General features: G+C 36.7%; 1 protein-coding gene across 2 annotated transcripts; it reads left to right on the top strand.

Moving 5' to 3' along the window:
* Nucleotides 1-3,548: 3,548 nt before the first annotated feature.
* On the top strand, nucleotides 3,549-13,118 carry LOC107665494 (intermediate filament family orphan 1-like). Of its 2 annotated transcripts, none has more exons than XM_016456406.1 (9): nucleotides 3,549-4,895; nucleotides 6,939-6,999; nucleotides 7,159-7,254; nucleotides 7,454-7,594; nucleotides 7,997-8,157; nucleotides 8,434-8,551; nucleotides 9,175-9,264; nucleotides 9,450-9,580; nucleotides 12,391-13,118. In XM_016456406.1, exons 1-9 carry the CDS (start codon nucleotides 3,928-3,930, stop codon nucleotides 12,545-12,547), a joined length of 1,923 nt encoding a protein of 640 aa, XP_016311892.1. In that variant the 5' UTR covers nucleotides 3,549-3,927; the 3' UTR covers nucleotides 12,548-13,118. The 2 variants fall into 2 exon arrangements, with proteins under 2 accessions (XP_016311892.1, XP_016311891.1); XM_016456405.1 differs by having other exon boundaries at nucleotides 9,172-9,264; nucleotides 12,391-13,117.
* The last annotated feature ends 3,664 nt before the right edge of the window (nucleotides 13,119-16,782 follow it).

Genomic DNA, 16,782 nt, shown 5'->3' with positions numbered 1-16,782 from the left:
TCAAGTCATCTCAGAATTAGAAATAATAATACAGCATTATTAATAATAATATAATTTAATATATGGAAGTCAAATTTGATAAGCTGAAAAAGAGGAAGAAAACCGTATAATTAACTATATATTTATAAATATTATATAAAATATATATTATATATACTTTATATATATTTCTGTGAAAAGCTGAATTTTCAGCATCATTCCTCCAGTCTTCAGTCACATGATCCTTCGGAAATCATTCTAATATGCTGATTTACTGCTTATTATTATTATAATATTTTTGTGGAAAACGTGATACATTTCTTTAAGTTCTTAAAGAATGATTTATGATTCTTTAATGAATAGAAAGTAAAAAAAATCAAAATAGAAATCTTTTGCAACATTATAAATATCTTTCATTTTGATTTAATGCATCCTTGCTGAATAAAAGTATCTCTTGACTTGCAAAAAAAAAAAACCCGGTATGATGGCATAGCCACTGAATTATTTAAAAAGGCATTGCACTGTAAAGTCCACGACAGTCATACTGCATTGCAGTTCTCATTCAAACCGCTGGGAGCACCCTATCACTTGTAAGAGATCCACTTTGTGCAATGCTGCAGTGATGCTGCCCTATACACCTTATGGTCCTGATGCTTCTTAAGTGCCTCCGTGGACTTAATTGTAAATCTTTTAAATAGCACATACTGTTGAAATTTATATATTATATATAAATATGTTCCTACATTTGGAAACAGACTGCATGACAGCATGAACAGCTATAATGCACCTTCACTGACATACACATAGGAGGTGTGGCTGCCTGACAGCATCGTTAGTTCTTACTGCCGTATAGTGACACTGAAGGGAATTGCGTTATAATTATTAACTGCAAAAGTTTGGGTGTACTGACAACATTTTGAACCGCATCACTTTAACTAGAAATAAATGAATTAAATGATTTATGTCTGTTCATAGGGAAAGTTATGTACTTTCATATAGTTTTTAAAAACGTTGTTTGCTTGCTGCGTGCATTAGACACGTTGATCTTCAGTGAGGAAGTGTGCTGGACTGTGCGTTTCTCATTGAGCTTTGCAGATAAGCAAGATGCCAGGCAGAACATCATTCTAGCCTCATGGGGACTGCCGAGGCTTTGGGCAAAGTTATCTCAGACCTCAGTGAGTATATGGGCACTTATAACAATGCCGTGTAAATGGAATCAGTACAATTTAATGGACGAACTTTCTTCAGAGGAACGTTTATGACTGCACTTCACTCCTTTATATAGGAAGACAGATAGATCCACTAGTGATGGCACAGCTGAATTTTCAGTGTCACATGATCCTTCAGAAATCAGTCTAATATGCTGATTTGTTGCTCGAGAAACATTTATTATGAATGTTGAAAACAGCTGTGCTGCTTAATATTTTTGTCTGGTGTAAGCCTTTTTTTTCTTATGAAAGAAAGAAAAACAGCAAAGACATTTACAATGCTACAAAAGATTTCAATGTCAAATAAAAGCTGTTTATTGAACTTTCTGTTCATCAAAGAATCCTGAAAAAATATATCATGATTCCCACAAAAATATTAAGCAGCGAAAACTGTTTTCAGCACTAATAATAAGAAGAACCATTATTAATAATTGAACACTAATTATAAGTGATAATAACTGAGCAGCGAATCAGCATATTAGAATGATTTCTGAAGGATCATGTGACACTGAAGACTGGAGTAATGATGCTGAAAATTCAGCTTTACCATCACAGGAATAAATTACATTTTAAATATATTAAAATAGAAAACAGTTATTTTAAATTGTAATAATATTTCACAATATTGTTGTAAATAGATGTATCACATCCACTGAATCATGCTGTAGTGACTGAAATTAATTTATGTTTCATGTATGGATATAGTTGAAAATGTACTCTGGTCAACCAACAGACATTATTGTCTTGTGATCGCATTCGGCAAGTGCTATTCACTTTCCATTATAATGATTATACATGTTTAACTTCTAATTGTTTGCTTAAATATAATCTGACACTTGGTTATCTTGGTATTTCACATCTCAGTGCCTTAAGTGTCTTGTCACGGAGCTGCCAGTGGACTTGCAAGAGCCTGTAATCATCCCTTTATCTCCCCTCTTATAATCTCAGCTCACTTTCCACAGCATGTCATTATGTGTAGCACTAGCTGTGATGAGTCACTGTGGACAGTCACTCTATCTACTTATTTTCTTATTTCACAGAGCACACTGAAGAAAATAACTTCATTCTTTTGTTTTGTCCTAAGAGCAAAAAGTATGGCTTTCGGTAACTTGATTGTGTTAATACTGCTTTTATTTACCGACCGAGCTCTCTTTACACTAAGATGAGTGTGAGGAGGTTAAGAAGGTAAGGAAACCAGCTGTCGCTCCATGAAGTCAGTAGCAGATTGGCCATCTGGAGCACTGAGAGAATTCCCAGTGGGCCGATCCACCTGTAAACTGTGCCCCCAATAAATAGAAAAAAATATGTATTACATGTGTTTCATATTTAAAGCTCACCAAGGCCGTTTGACTTAGTTGGCTAAATGAGTAATGTGATTTCTTTTTTTGTGAATAATATTCTTTCAATGGTTAATTTTCACAGAGACTGTACAAACACCAAAGTCTACAAAATAAAATAAAGCGGACTTTTTTTTTTACCAGTCTATTCTGATTTTATGTTTTTAAAAATAAAGCTCTGTTTACTAATTATTGTGATGTCATGTTGAAGATATTAATGAGGGTGAGTTGCAGTGTCACACAATGAAGTCCTCTGTTTGCATTTGTCTGAGTCCTGCTTGTTCTTCCATTCAACTGTAAAGCACTTTGTAAACAGTGTTTTGAAAGATACTGTATAAATATAGGCTAGCTTTACTGTCTAGATAATTAACGTGATGTGAGACGTATGCTTTGGTAGCCTATATTGTAATACTAGAACTTTCTCACTGCAATAGAAACACATGGCTTATACACAAGTCTTGCTTTATATTATAATAAAGATTTAGATAGATTAAACTGAGAGTTTGTAGTTTTACCCTTGCCTTGTCACAAACAGAGTTTCGGTTTTAAATTATGAAAATCCATTCCGAAAGTAATTTCTCTCAAGCATAATGGACTTATACGAAGGAGACAAAAAGGGTAACTGTGTTTTAAAACAATTAAACTACTACATTTCTAAATGTTCTGCGTTTCTAAAGCGTCTACAGATGAAGAAACCCGTATATTTTATTATCTAAATGTCATATTCATACATGTAAAAATTAAATAAAACGAAATTAAACGTTGCTTTGACTAACTGTAAAAACGTACGATTCCTTTAGTATTCTTATTTAGATGTACAAAAAATAAAATCATATTATTACTGCTCAGATTTCGCGATTTGCATCACGCTGCTGTTGCCAATTACAGTCAGTGACGTAAAGGTACACCTTCACTACCGTAAATCCCAGAAACACAAACGCACAATAAAAATGCTGAACTTAAATTTTGCACAATAAAATATAACGTAACGCAATACCTGGCGTTAAATGTCTTATTTCACAGCATCAATTAAACAAGACACGTTGAAGTCTGATAAAATAAGCAAGCTGTGGCGATGTGCGAGACTGAGGCGCTTCTACTAACCAATCACGGTATGAAGGAGCCGCAGTTGCTCCTCTCATGTTTATCTCTGCTCTGGAGCTTGGCTGATCCCCTACGAAGACGCGTTCAATCTTCTCTACGAAAATAAACCACGTCTGGTAAGGTACTGTTATAGCAAATGGCATGCAAATACGCGTAACATTATAGTCTGTCACAGTCATAATCAAAGGCTTGAGTTTGAGCGGATTCAGTCATTTGGTCCCACTGAATCGGACAAGTGTTCCTTCAGTTTATTCACTTCAGAGGATCGGCTTCAAAGACACGCTGTTAAATCAGTGTTCATGCCGGACTTTGAGCATTTCAGATTTTCCTACTCCAGAATGAATCCTGTGTTGGGGGAGAATGTGTATCCGTTCCAGCAGAACCAGGTGACGGGCTTCGCGGACTCCGCGTCGTCGGGCCACTGGACCGATCCAGCGGGCCTTTTTTTAAGCGAACAGACGAGTGGCATCGGGCAAGATGGGTTGGACATAGGCGCTTTACCCCCTCCGGGAACACCGTATCTGCACCTGGGTAACTATCTCCACCGGGTGTCTCCACCTCCTCCTGGCGCCGCGGCCCTGCGAAACGACCTGGGATCCAACATCAGCGTCCTCAAAACTCTAAATTTGCGCTTTCGCTGCTTTTTAGCCAAAGTACATGAACTGGAACGCAGCAATAAAGTATTGGAAAAGCAACTGCAACAGGCATTGGATGAGAGCGCGAAGTGTGTGGAAAATAAGACTTTAACGCGAGATATTGGAGTGCAAACCGGCTTCGTTGGTTTGATTCCTATCAGGCCCGACTTGATACCCCTTCAGAACGCGAACGACACCGCATATCTGTCCGGAGCCTTGCTGTCACCGACTCTCAATAACACCATCCTCCCTCTCGAGTCCAGTAACAGGACAACAGTAGAAAACCTGAACCCATCCAATCTGACGGACTCTAACTCTAATCTTACTCCAAATTTCCCCATCAGCACGATTGATCCTGCTCCAAAAACATTCAGCAATATTAACGGGAAGTATGTCAATACTGGTATCGGCTGTACCAGCAACCCTCCACCCAGATTTCATCCTGGCACTGTGTGGTCGTATAATCAGAGGTTCAGCAGCGGGCGTGAGACGCGGGTCTCGGGGCCAGGTGTGTTGCCATGGGTGCCTCCAGACGGAGTGGGTGTCCAGATCGACACAATCACCCCAGAGATTCGGGCCCTGTACAATGTGCTGGCCAAGGTAAAGAGGGAGAGAGACGAATACAAACGGAGGTCAGTATGAGCGCGATGTGATGTATAGAGCTTCAAAGGGCAACTTTTACGCACACCTTAGTGTATCACTCAGCATTCTTGCGATAGCTCTAACAGGGCCTTGCTTATTCAAGCCTATGGCCCTCATAAAAGATCAGTAGATGCACTTACTGCAAATATATTAAACATTTTGTCAAATTTTTATGATGAATGTGTTTGCGCTGAAGAAGTGCTTTTGTTCTTTAGCAAGACAAGTCTGTTAGGGCTGGTTCTCACTCAGCATTTCAATCCTTTTTCACTTGACATTTTTGAGGCAGTATGAAGTAGCCTTTAAATAGAATTTCACTTTGTACTTCTTAAATAAAAAAAAATATAGCTCATATCAGTCTCAATTTCAGGGCCTTTTTTACCTATATGGGGGCATATTATTTCTAAACATATAATGTCATGCTTGGATTAGATACTTTGATATAATGAAAAATGTATTTTATAATACATAATTTTGTTATTTTTAGTGACATTTTTGCCCTAAGCCCCCATAACAAACAAATTTGAATCTAGTAAAATAGTACTAGTAGTAATAGTAAATATAGTAGTGGTTTTAATTGCATTCAGTAATTAAAGCGAGACAGTTATTTCATTTTTGAGGTTTATTTATTATACTTTTTCCCCCCAATTTTAAATATTGTAAGCTTGAATTGCACTTCTTTTTTTTTTTTCTTTTATTATGATTTTTTTTTTTTTGGCTAACTATATCATTATTTAATAGGTAATAATGTAATGCAGTAATATTTTACTATGAATAATTCTAATTAGTATTAAATTATACTTTCAGCTTGGTTTCAGAAGAATACATGACTAATGAGTAAAATAGCACAAAGTTGTTATGTTAATACCCTATATAACCCCTCCTCTCGATGAATCGCTCTCTTCATCTCTCCATATATTTCATTCCAACTTCAGCCGCCTCCCCTCTGCGCCTCAGCATCTGCAATGCAGTACTGAACTGAGCCAGGATGCCAATAGAGAATAATTCAACAATCTCTCTCTTACCTCCCATTCAGCCTCCCCAGACTACTACCAGCTGCCAAAGCCACTGAATCCCAGCCAAAATAGCACTTTTCATGTCAACAGTCAGGTTTATTTCTGGGAAAAAAAAACCTTGGTTGTATGTTTTTCTGTTATACTTTGTCTTTGTTTTAGTTGTGTATGTGATGCAGTGGCACCTGGTTTACAGCTGTCTGTATATTCATTGGTGTGTCAAGATGAAGAAGGTTATATGGATGTTATCTGAGTGTTACACTAACATAAATCAAGTGCTCTAACACCTGCAGTGATACTGCAGTAATGGCCTAAAATGGAAGGAACGTGTGTGTGAACAGTCCTGCACTTTCTGTCTCAGGCTGTAGCGTGCGTCCCCTATGCATACAGTCTGGTGACATGTTACGTAACACTTTCTGCGCCAAAAAAAAGAAGATGATTTACTACATGAGAAGAGTAGTATCAGCCCAAAGTGTAGGGTCATGTTACATGAGAGATTCTATTTTTAGCTGAGATTCACTCGCTCTTAGCTAGTGGTTGTATTTCTATGACGTGTGGAAGTGAAGTTTCATGTTTGCTTTCATAAAGCTGTACAGACTTGGTTAAGTTGAGTCAAATTCTTTTTTCTTTTTTTTTTTTACAAAGTACATTTTTTATGATTAAATTAATTGAATTCTATATACAACAGTACAGCCCATTGAATGCACATTCAAATGAAGGTCAATTCTGTTTGTTATGGTAGGGGCACAGAAATTACACATTTCACTTTTAAAAGTATTTTTCAAGAATAATAAATATAAAAATAGAATGCTATTTATTTATTTATTTATGACATAATTATAAGGAAGCCACAGTAGAATTCATTACAGTCTGTTTTTAATACTTTCTTGGATGATCAAAGCCAAGGTATACAATAGTAAAACTCATTGAATGCACATCAAAATAGATATGGCATTTCCCCTGATTAAGGTCAAAAAAAAAAGTTTGAGGTTTGGCCAATTCTGGTTTTATTAATTATTCTAGATGGGAAGATGAATACACAGTGCGGGTGGATCTACAGGACAAGGTTGCAGAGCTTGAAGAGGTAAAACCAAATCAATTTAATATTTAAATTAATTAAAATAAGACTCTGATTAATTTAAGATCTTTTCCACTGTCTACACTTGCCGCATCTGATGACGTGTGTGTGTGTGTGTGTGTGTGTGTGTGTGTGTGTGTGTGTGTGTGTGTGTGTGTGTTTCAGGACCTGCAGGAAAGCGAGGTGTGTCAGGATGAACTTACTCTGAGGGTTAAGCAGCTTAAAGCAGAGCTGGTTCTGTTCAAAGGCCTCATGAGCAATGTGAGTTAATGACAACATTCATGTGACCCGACCTGAAAAATACCTCATTTAGCCAATATTGTTTATTTCAATGGAAGCACAAAAAAAGGTCCAGTCAAATGGTGTCCCACAAATGTCTCAGCAGAGTAATTGATCCTCTTTATCTATCCACTCCATTTCAGTTTGTCTCGTTCTGGCTTTCACATCCTCTCTCCTTTAGAATCACTCTGATTTGGACAGTAAAATCCAGGAGAAGGCCATGAAAGTGGACATGGATATCTGTCGCAGGATTGACATCACGGCTCGTCTGTGTGATGTAGCCCAACAGAGAAATTGCGAAGACATGATTCAAATCTTCCAGGTTTGTCTTTCATCATCACTATTTGCATTTGCAGTTACATGAAATACATTACATACAGATACACCTTATTTTCTGTGTGTTTTTACCATTCCTTACGTCCCGCCTTTCTCAGAGACTTTTAAGGTTTTCTTTTTTTTATATTTGAATTTATACCAGATTTTTATTTACATCACTATCAAATGGTTTGGGTCAGTAAGAGTTTTATTTTTTAATTGATTAATTATTTATTATTCAGCAAGGATGCATTCAATTGACAAAGTGACAGTAAAGACATTTATAATGTTACAAATGTGTTTGAGTTCAAATAAATCAGCATATTAGAATGATTTCTGAAGGATCATGTGACACCGAAGACTATATATTCTGTGTTTTTAATTTTTCATTCACATTACTTTTTTCTAGCAAGTAGCCACACCTCCATCAACCTTGACCCGCCGTCTTCGAAAACCAGCGTCGCAGACATTCAAGGGGAACGAGAGTGATGAACCAGTAAGCATCTCTGAAAGTGAGGAGAGCGGGAATAAGGAGATCAATGAGGAGATGCAGAGGATGCTTAACCAACTGTAAGTGGCTCCATTGAATGTCAGAAATTTCAGTTAAGAAAGTCCTGTTAATCAGTTTTACTCAAACATAATAAATTACTTCTCAATTAGCAAGAAGATATGCACATCAACTAAATAAATAGTACTTCTAATGAAAAGAAATGGTCGTCTACTACAATCATAGAGCTGATACATTCTGGTTTGTGTTGTTATTTTGAGGATCACACACTTAATTGGATTTGAATACAGACTGTTTAAAATAATTTAAGATAATTAGTGTTTGTTCGTATGGCACAGGCGTGAGTGTGAGTTTGACGATGACTGCGACAGTCTTGCGTGGGAAGAGACGGAGGAAACTCTATTACTCTGGGAAGATTTTCCAGGATGCACCTTAAGTGTTGAGAACCAAGGAGATGTACGTTTGTCTTAATTGATTTCAGCTCCAGTGATGGACTTTGGAAATGAAATTGGCATGATAAATATATGTATGAAATAGATCCAGTTATACCTGGGAAAAAGTCATTTAAACATCCAATATGAAATTGAAGTTTACATTCACATAATGTTTATTTAAACCAAGTCATCAAATCTCATCAAGTTTATACATTTTTAAAGAGTTTTTAATTGCTTTAAGAAAAACAACTACAGTATTGTAGTAAAAAGCTTTATCTTCTGGTGTTGCTGCACCATCATTTTATTTTATTTTTTTTGATTTGCTTTATTTTTGTACTGTTACTTTGTTTTCTCATCCAACTGTTTTGAGCCGACACAGATAAAATGCCCTGTCATACAAGCGTAATATGAAAACGCTCATGCTAGACCTATTACAGTTTGGTGGTTTTTGTTGGCTCATCAGTTTTGCTATAAAAAGCAAACGAAGGAGAAAAAAAAAATGAGTTGCCATTTTAACTAATTTGATACATTTCATCTAGATGTCTCTCTCTCACTCTCTGCAAAATATTTCCATTATGTAGAGAAAGAACTTCAAGACTTCTCAAACATTTTTCTTTTGTTAATTCACACTGTCTCACACAGCAGGAGGAGTCCATAGAGAAAGTAATAAAGGACACAGAGTCCCTTTTCAAGTCCCGTGAAAAGGAGTATCAAGACACCATTGACCAAATTGAGGTAAAACGTTTTTGCTTGTGCCCAAACATCTACATGAAGGTGTTTTTAGCCAAACACATAACAGCATTTTATCAAGCAAGGCAAACAACATAGAGAGGTTTCTTGATAATATCGCATGATCTTTTAAAGTTTGCCTTTTAAAGTGACTTTTTGTTACTCAAAGTTTGTGTTGTGTTTGTATGTAGTTGGAGTTGGCAACTGCTAAGTCGGATATGAACAGGCATTTGCATGAATATATGGAGATATGCAGCATGAAAAGAGGCCTGGATGTTCAGATGGAGACCTGCAGACGGTTAATCACTCAGAGTGGAGACAGGTACACACAAACACACACACACACACACACACACACACACACACAGAGACTTTGAAAAGAGACTAATCATGATAGTCAATAATGGACTGTTTTCTCCAAAGATTCTTTGCTTTTCATCAGAACCAGATCCCGACATAGATCTGCACAAGATTTTGCCAAACGTAATGTAATAATATTTGTGATGTTGTTATGAGTATGAATCAGTATCAGAAAGAACTTTATTGCCAGGTATGTTTACACATACGAAGAATTTCTTATGGTGACAGAAGCTTCCACAGCACAAACAGAATGACAGTGACAAGACGGATAATAAAAATAGAAATAGAAAAGTAAATAGGAAATTGCAATATACACATTTTTGAAGAAAAACACAATATACAAATAGACAATACATGGTATTTGTGTGTACAGGTGTGTTATGTACAAATGCAAGGAAAGAAGTATGGTGTGTTAAATAAATAAATGTATAAATAGTGTAGAGTTTTACATGTTTATTGGCAAGTTAACTGTTCATGAGATGGATTGCCTGAGGGAAGAAACTGTTCTTATGCCTGGCTGTTCTGGTGCTCAGTACTCTGTAGCGCTGACCAGACGGCAGCAGTTCAAAGAGGAAGTGGGCTGGGAGTGAGGGGTCCAGAATGATTTTGCCAGCTCTTTTACTCACTCTGGATGAGTTCAGTTCTTGGAGAGTGGGGAGGGTTGTATGAGTGATTCGCTAAGCAATCCGGACTATATGCTGTAGTCTTCTGAGGTCAGTTTTGGTAGCTGAGCTGAACCAGACAGTTCAGAGGAAGTGCAGAGGACGGATTCAGTGACTCCAGAGTAGAACTGTGTGAGCAGCTCATGTGGCAGGTTGAATTTCCTCAGCTGGCGAAGGAAGTACAGCCTCTGCTGGGCCTTTTTGACAATGGAGTCTATGTGGAACTCCCACTTCAGGTCCGGAGAGATGGTGGTGCCTGTGGGGTGTGTGGGGTTTTTCAAACCTGCAATAGAACTCATTCAAATTGTCGGCTAGTTGTTGAGTCAGCACAGTGCTGGGGGATGGGGTCTTGTAATTGGTGATGTCTTTCAGTCCTTTCCACACTGAAGCAGAGTCATTGGCTGAAAACAGGTTTCTCAGCTTTCGGAGTAGTTTCTCTTAGCCACTATGATCTCCTTTGTCAGTGTGTTTTTGGCCTGTTTATACAAGACTCTGTCCCCATTCTCGTAAGCATCTTCTTTGGCCTGACAGAGCTGTCTGTCATTGTTGTAAGTTAAATGAGTCCTGGTAGGGATGTACATATCCTTACAGATAGTGGTGTATGAAGTTACAGTCTATGTGAGCTCATCCAGATTGTTGGCAGTAGCTTCAAAAAAACTCCAATCAGTTCAGTCGAAGCAGGCTTGTAAATACCACTCTGCTTCATTAGTCCATCTCTTTACAGTCCTTATTACAGGTTTAGCTGATTCCAGTTTCTGCCTGTAGGTTGATATAAGATGAACCAGACAGAGATCAGAGAGCCCCAAAGCTGCCTGTGGGACAGAGTGATATGCATCCTTTATTGTGGTGTAACAGTGGTCTAGTATATTACTGTCTCTGGTAGGACATGTAACATACTGTCTGTATTTTAGCAGTTCACGGGAAAGATTTGCTTTATTAAAGTCACAGAGGATGATTATAACAGAGTCCATGTGTTGTTGTTCTGTGTCTGTGATCTGATCAGCCAGCTGTTGCAGCACTGCATTCACACATGCTTTTGCAAGAATGTAGACACTTACGAGAATGAACGAGGAAAACTCCCGCAGAGAGTAGAATGGCTAACAGTTGATGAAGAGTGCTTCTAGATCGGGACAGCACATCTTCAACGCTGTTACACCTGTGCACAACCATAGACGGAGTGTGTGTAAGGCTGGGAAAGGCATAGCCAACAATGCCCCTACACTATTAAAGGGGGGTCATATGATGCCATTTCAAATTTTCCTTTCTCTTTGGAGTGTTACAAGCTGTTCATGCATAGATAAGATCCCTAAAGTTGCAAAGACTAAAGTCTCAAACCCAAAGAGATATTCTTTATAAAAGTTAAGGCCTCCGCTCACTCAAACCCGCCGGCCTCCGCTCACAGGACACGGCATCGCAGTATAGTAAGGGGCGTAACATTTCCGTCACACGCTTGAAGTATTGAGCCAATCACAACGCACTGGATAGCTGGCCAATCAGCGTACACCTCGCTTTTCAGACCGATGAGCTTTGTAAAAATCGATGCGTTTCAGAAAGGCGGGGCATAGAGGAGAAACAATAATGTACAGTATGTGGAAAAGAATGTGTTTTTTTTTACCTTAAACCGCATAAACACATTGCATTACACCAAATACACAACATAATGTTCTTTTTAGCAACATCATATGACCCCTTTAAACTAAATCTATTAAGTTGCGAACAAAGTGAAAATGAATGAAAGGTGTCGATTGCAGCATTAAATTAAGATCTGCTTATGTTGCACAATTTGTTATCTGTTTTTATTTGTTCAGAGCGTGCACTCGCTAACTGAATTCTGCACTCTTGTTAATTACAAAAAAACGGTGCAAAAAATGGTGCATAAAGATTTTAAATTAGCTGCAACTGAAGGTGTAAACCATTGTGTGACCGTATCAGCGGCCAACTTGAATTAAAAAAAAATGGTGTGAAAGATGACATACAAGTGCATTCTGAATGTTTATTTTGACCTCCTCACCCCTTGTTGCTTACTGTGGAGGGTGAAGCCATACACGCATTTATTTCTGAATGGAACACACCCACTTTCGTCACTCAATACATCTCCCTTCTTTCACAGAAAATCCCCGCTTCTTATTTCGGTTGCTGTGGAGGAGGGAGAGAATGCGGAGAAGGAGAGGAAAAAAGCAACTGCGGCAAATTCTGACAGCACTGAACCGTATTGTGACACGCAGACGAACTCCGCTGTCCCGGACCACACATGGAAAAAGGCTTAGGAGCGTTTATGTACCTCCAGCACCACAGAAATAGCTGCAATTATAAACATAAGGTAGTGATAATTTCATAATAGAGACTGTGATGCTGCAGCAAGACTCCAAATTAAACGGGTTATAGTTTCCTTCTGAAAGGCAAGTAACCTTGTGTAGTTTCACTAGTGCCCTCTATTGGCATGCACAATCAATGGTCCAAAAAAAAAAAAAAAACATTTCCACATCCAGCATGTAGCACCATATTAATTCTGGCCAAAAATATGAGGGTGGATGTGATATCACTCTTTCTAGATTACATAATTTTATTTACAGTTTATTTGTATGCAGATAAACACCTGGGTCATTCGTGTTATGTAGTACCTTTTGAACTCTGTAATTTGTCATTTAAGGAAGATATTTAAATGAGGACTTTAAGGAATATGTTCTATTAAAAAAAAGGCACTTCATTAATTCTAACTTTATTATTTACACAGTGTCGAGAAAATTAACAAGATGAAGAGCTGAAATGAAGAATTGAGAGTTAGCTTACATTATGTTAAATTCTTTTTTTAATAATAATTTTGATTCATATTACAAATTACAAAAAGATTGAATGTTTTAAATAAGACAAGGCAACTAATACACACACACAAAAAACTACATAGTATTCCTAATTGCTAATACTTGCTTATTTTGTGCTTTTGTTTTAAAAAATTATGTAATTTCCTGGAGAATGATGTCATAAAGGAATTGGCAAAAACATGTTTTGTTTGCAACATTTTGAGTGGAGAAAGAGAAAGAAAAAAAGAAGGAAACACCTGAAATGTTTCTTAATTAACATTTTATCATTGTAGATGTTTTACTTATATTATATATGAAACTATATATTAATTTTACTAAATTAACTAAAAAGATATATATATGTATGTCTTTTTAGTTAATTAAATTATTATATTATGAACTTGTTTCAATGAACCACAACAGTAGGGTTTTTTAACTTTGGATATTCAAATAATGAGAGCAAGTTATTAATTTCTGAACAAGCACTTAGCAGTTTATGTATCAGCTACCAGCGATGCCAGCAATATGATAAGTGATATTTAAAAAGGTCTGCAGTCAACTTTTTGCAGCTCTGAGTGGAGATAATTTTGGGACCAGTATTTAGTGCTCAACACTTTGGCGTGAAGTGCACACTGAAGTGTGTGGGTGTCTGCTTTCATTTTCTTATATATTCTGTGATTTTGTGCCGTGGGTGAAGGCCAGATGACTAATCATTGGCCTTGTTGTTTGTGTTTCTTGGTTGAAGATGTCTAAATCTTTAGCGTTGTGTCATCACGCACTGTAACCTGCCCTTGATCGCTTAGCCTCAGTCAATGTCATAAGCCATTTAGTTGCATTAGCATTAGTCAAAAACAGATTCAAAGTGAATTTTATTAGATTCCCTCTGTGAGGGCCAGGGTTACAAAAACAGTTTACAAAGATCATTCTTAAAGTGCATTTGGCTCAAAAACAAAACAAAACAAGTGACATCAGTGTAAATAAGAAGTAAAACAAATTGGTTAGTTAGGTCAAAAAAGTCTGAGTCATTATGCACTTATGCATAAGTGATGGCTGAACATGTTAAGTGCTGCTGAGGGCAATGTATTCCACTTTATTTCCACTCTCCACGCTGAACTTCTCCTATGCTATTTATCCATTTATTTATTTTTATTTGTTTAATTATTTATTTGACTAAAGAGGGTTCCCAATATCAATTTCCCAATTTTAGCCAAAACAATTTACGATTTTACGAGTCCGAAACAGAAAGAGCAGTTAGATTGTTTAAACTGAAGGAATATAATCTCGATTCACTTTAAAAACATTATGTAGTCCCAATAAATCACTTATTGATGAAACTTTATATGCATAAATCTAATTATGAGTCCGTATGCTGGGTATTTCTTTTTTTTTTTTTCCTATATTTATCAAGTTATGAATGCTTTACTGATAATTACTGGCAAAACAAACCGTAATGGAAAGGCTCAACTAACATATTTGTATATCTTGAGAGATTTTTGAAATTCTGATTTTAGATGTGGAATGGATGGTTTTGAAAGTTTATTGTATTTATACTTTAAGACACTTGCTGAGGCATTTACAGGCACACATCTGCTTTAAAACCTTCATAATAATGCTAACAATGTCTGTCTGCTTAACTCTTATTAGCAGCAACATGTAGTTGTAGATATTTTCTTGTAGATGTAAACCATGGAAACAATAGAGCTGCTTCTGTGATTATTCAGACATAGCCTGCAGTAAATTACCATGCCAACTCGTGTAGCTTTGGTTTCCATAAATGTAAGCGGGTCTGTGTGAACTGAAGTGATATTATGCCATTTATTGCAATCTAAGGTCACAGGCTCACATTATCCAAAGTCTTCGTTAGTAATATGAAGTGGTTAATATAAAAAGAAGAAATGTAAATTAAATGAATGTTTAAAACAAATGTTTATCAGTGTGCTATGAATAGTATGTGAATGAGGGAAATTGTATTCCCCCAAACACACTGTTGGTTCTGTGAGGCAACATTAGAAAAGGGCTTCTAAACTGCTCCTGGTTTAAGAATGTTTTTGTGCAATAGACTACTATTTATTAAAAATATGAATTTGTTCTGATTCTAGATATCTGATATCTAGATCAATGAAACTTGTAAAGATGGTCTCAAACTGGAAAATGTAAAACTGTGTAGATATCAAGATGGACAAGCTGAAAATAAATTATTTTAGTGAAAACATGGCCCATTCTTGGATCTTATTTGCATGAAGTGCTCTAACTTATTATTAATTGACCCACTGTATTAGGTGAAGAATTTGTATTTGTAGTTTACATATTTTTCGAGCAGTGACGGCAGTGCCTGAACTGATGTTACTGCAATTGTTCATGTATTATTATTTTACACGCATTATTATTCTCATTAATTTAATGAACACAATACATATTTGTACTTTAAGTGAACTGCTACAAGTTTTAAATGGTGACCATGCCAGTTGCTTTCTCTTTTTTTTAATGTTTTTGAAAGAATTTTCTTATGTTCACTAATGCTGATTTTTTTTATTATAAAAAGTTAATTATTTGAAATGTTATTACAATTTAAAACAACTGATTTCTATTTAAATATATTTAAAAATGTAATTTATTCCTGCGATTTCAGCTATTACTCCAGTCTTTGATGTCAAATGATTCTTCAGAAATCATTCTAATATGCTGATTTGCTGCTCAATAAATATTTCTTATTATCATTAATGGTCACTACAGTTGTGCTGCTTAATATTTTTGTTTTTAACTTGAAATCTTAATGTTCATGGACATATCGGTTAACTTCCCAAAAAAAAAAAATATTTTTTTTTTTTAATGCTTTCTTCAAACCATTCTCTAATGTTTCACAGAATCCTGAATCCAAAAATTAGACCTTCACCTAAACTATATAAGAAATGTTTAATTTGATGACAGAATGATTCATCCACTATATACCGGAAAAAACAGCTCTTCCTTGATTGTCATATAATCTGTTTCCAACTCATTCAATTGGTTGATTATCTGAGTCACAGTTTTGCCATTAGTGGCCAGCTCTTTGGCCATAGTTTGGGCACAGGGCCGAATATTTCTCTCTTTGATTGCTGCTGTGAGCTCAGCAGTCACAGTGATGCTGTTACCACAGCGACCGAACTGTCTGTAGCACTTTGCTGAGCTTTGTTATTGGCTGCACTGCTTCCGTTTGCTGCTTATGCAGCCAAAACGACACTAATGCCAACCTACATGTCTGCCTAAAGAGATTTTACCATTTAGTTTGGATTATTTAGGCATATTGCATTTAAGAAAAAGATTTCATGTCACACCTCAAAAGGATTTGCATGGCACTTGCATTAACCACAATGACACAAATACACAAATGAATAGCATTGCACATGTGCAGATCATGTTTTATGCAAGCAGAAAGCTCCAAGACATCACTTCTGAGATGATGGCGGTCTGTTCTAAAGCATACGCCCATTTTTTTGTGCCTCTCCTCCTTTCTTAGTTAAAATACCTGGCCTGTGAGGGGTTGAAAGTGTAGCTACAGTATGCTCAAGCACCGCAGTGCTGTCCCGTTAACGTTAGAGCGGTAGTGTGTGTGTGAAAGAAAGTGAGTGTTCGTGATCTCTCTCTCTCTCTCTCTCTCGCTCTCTCTCTCTCTCTCTCTCTCTCTCATCCTCATCCCCTCCCCTTCTCTCTCACTCAGGCAT

This window comes from Sinocyclocheilus anshuiensis, unplaced genomic scaffold (genome assembly GCF_001515605.1).
Source record: "Sinocyclocheilus anshuiensis isolate Anshui unplaced genomic scaffold, SAMN03320099.WGS_v1.1 scaffold904, whole genome shotgun sequence".
Taxonomy (NCBI): domain Eukaryota; kingdom Metazoa; phylum Chordata; class Actinopteri; order Cypriniformes; family Cyprinidae; genus Sinocyclocheilus; species Sinocyclocheilus anshuiensis.
This window is presented reverse-complemented; position numbering and strand designations above follow the sequence as displayed.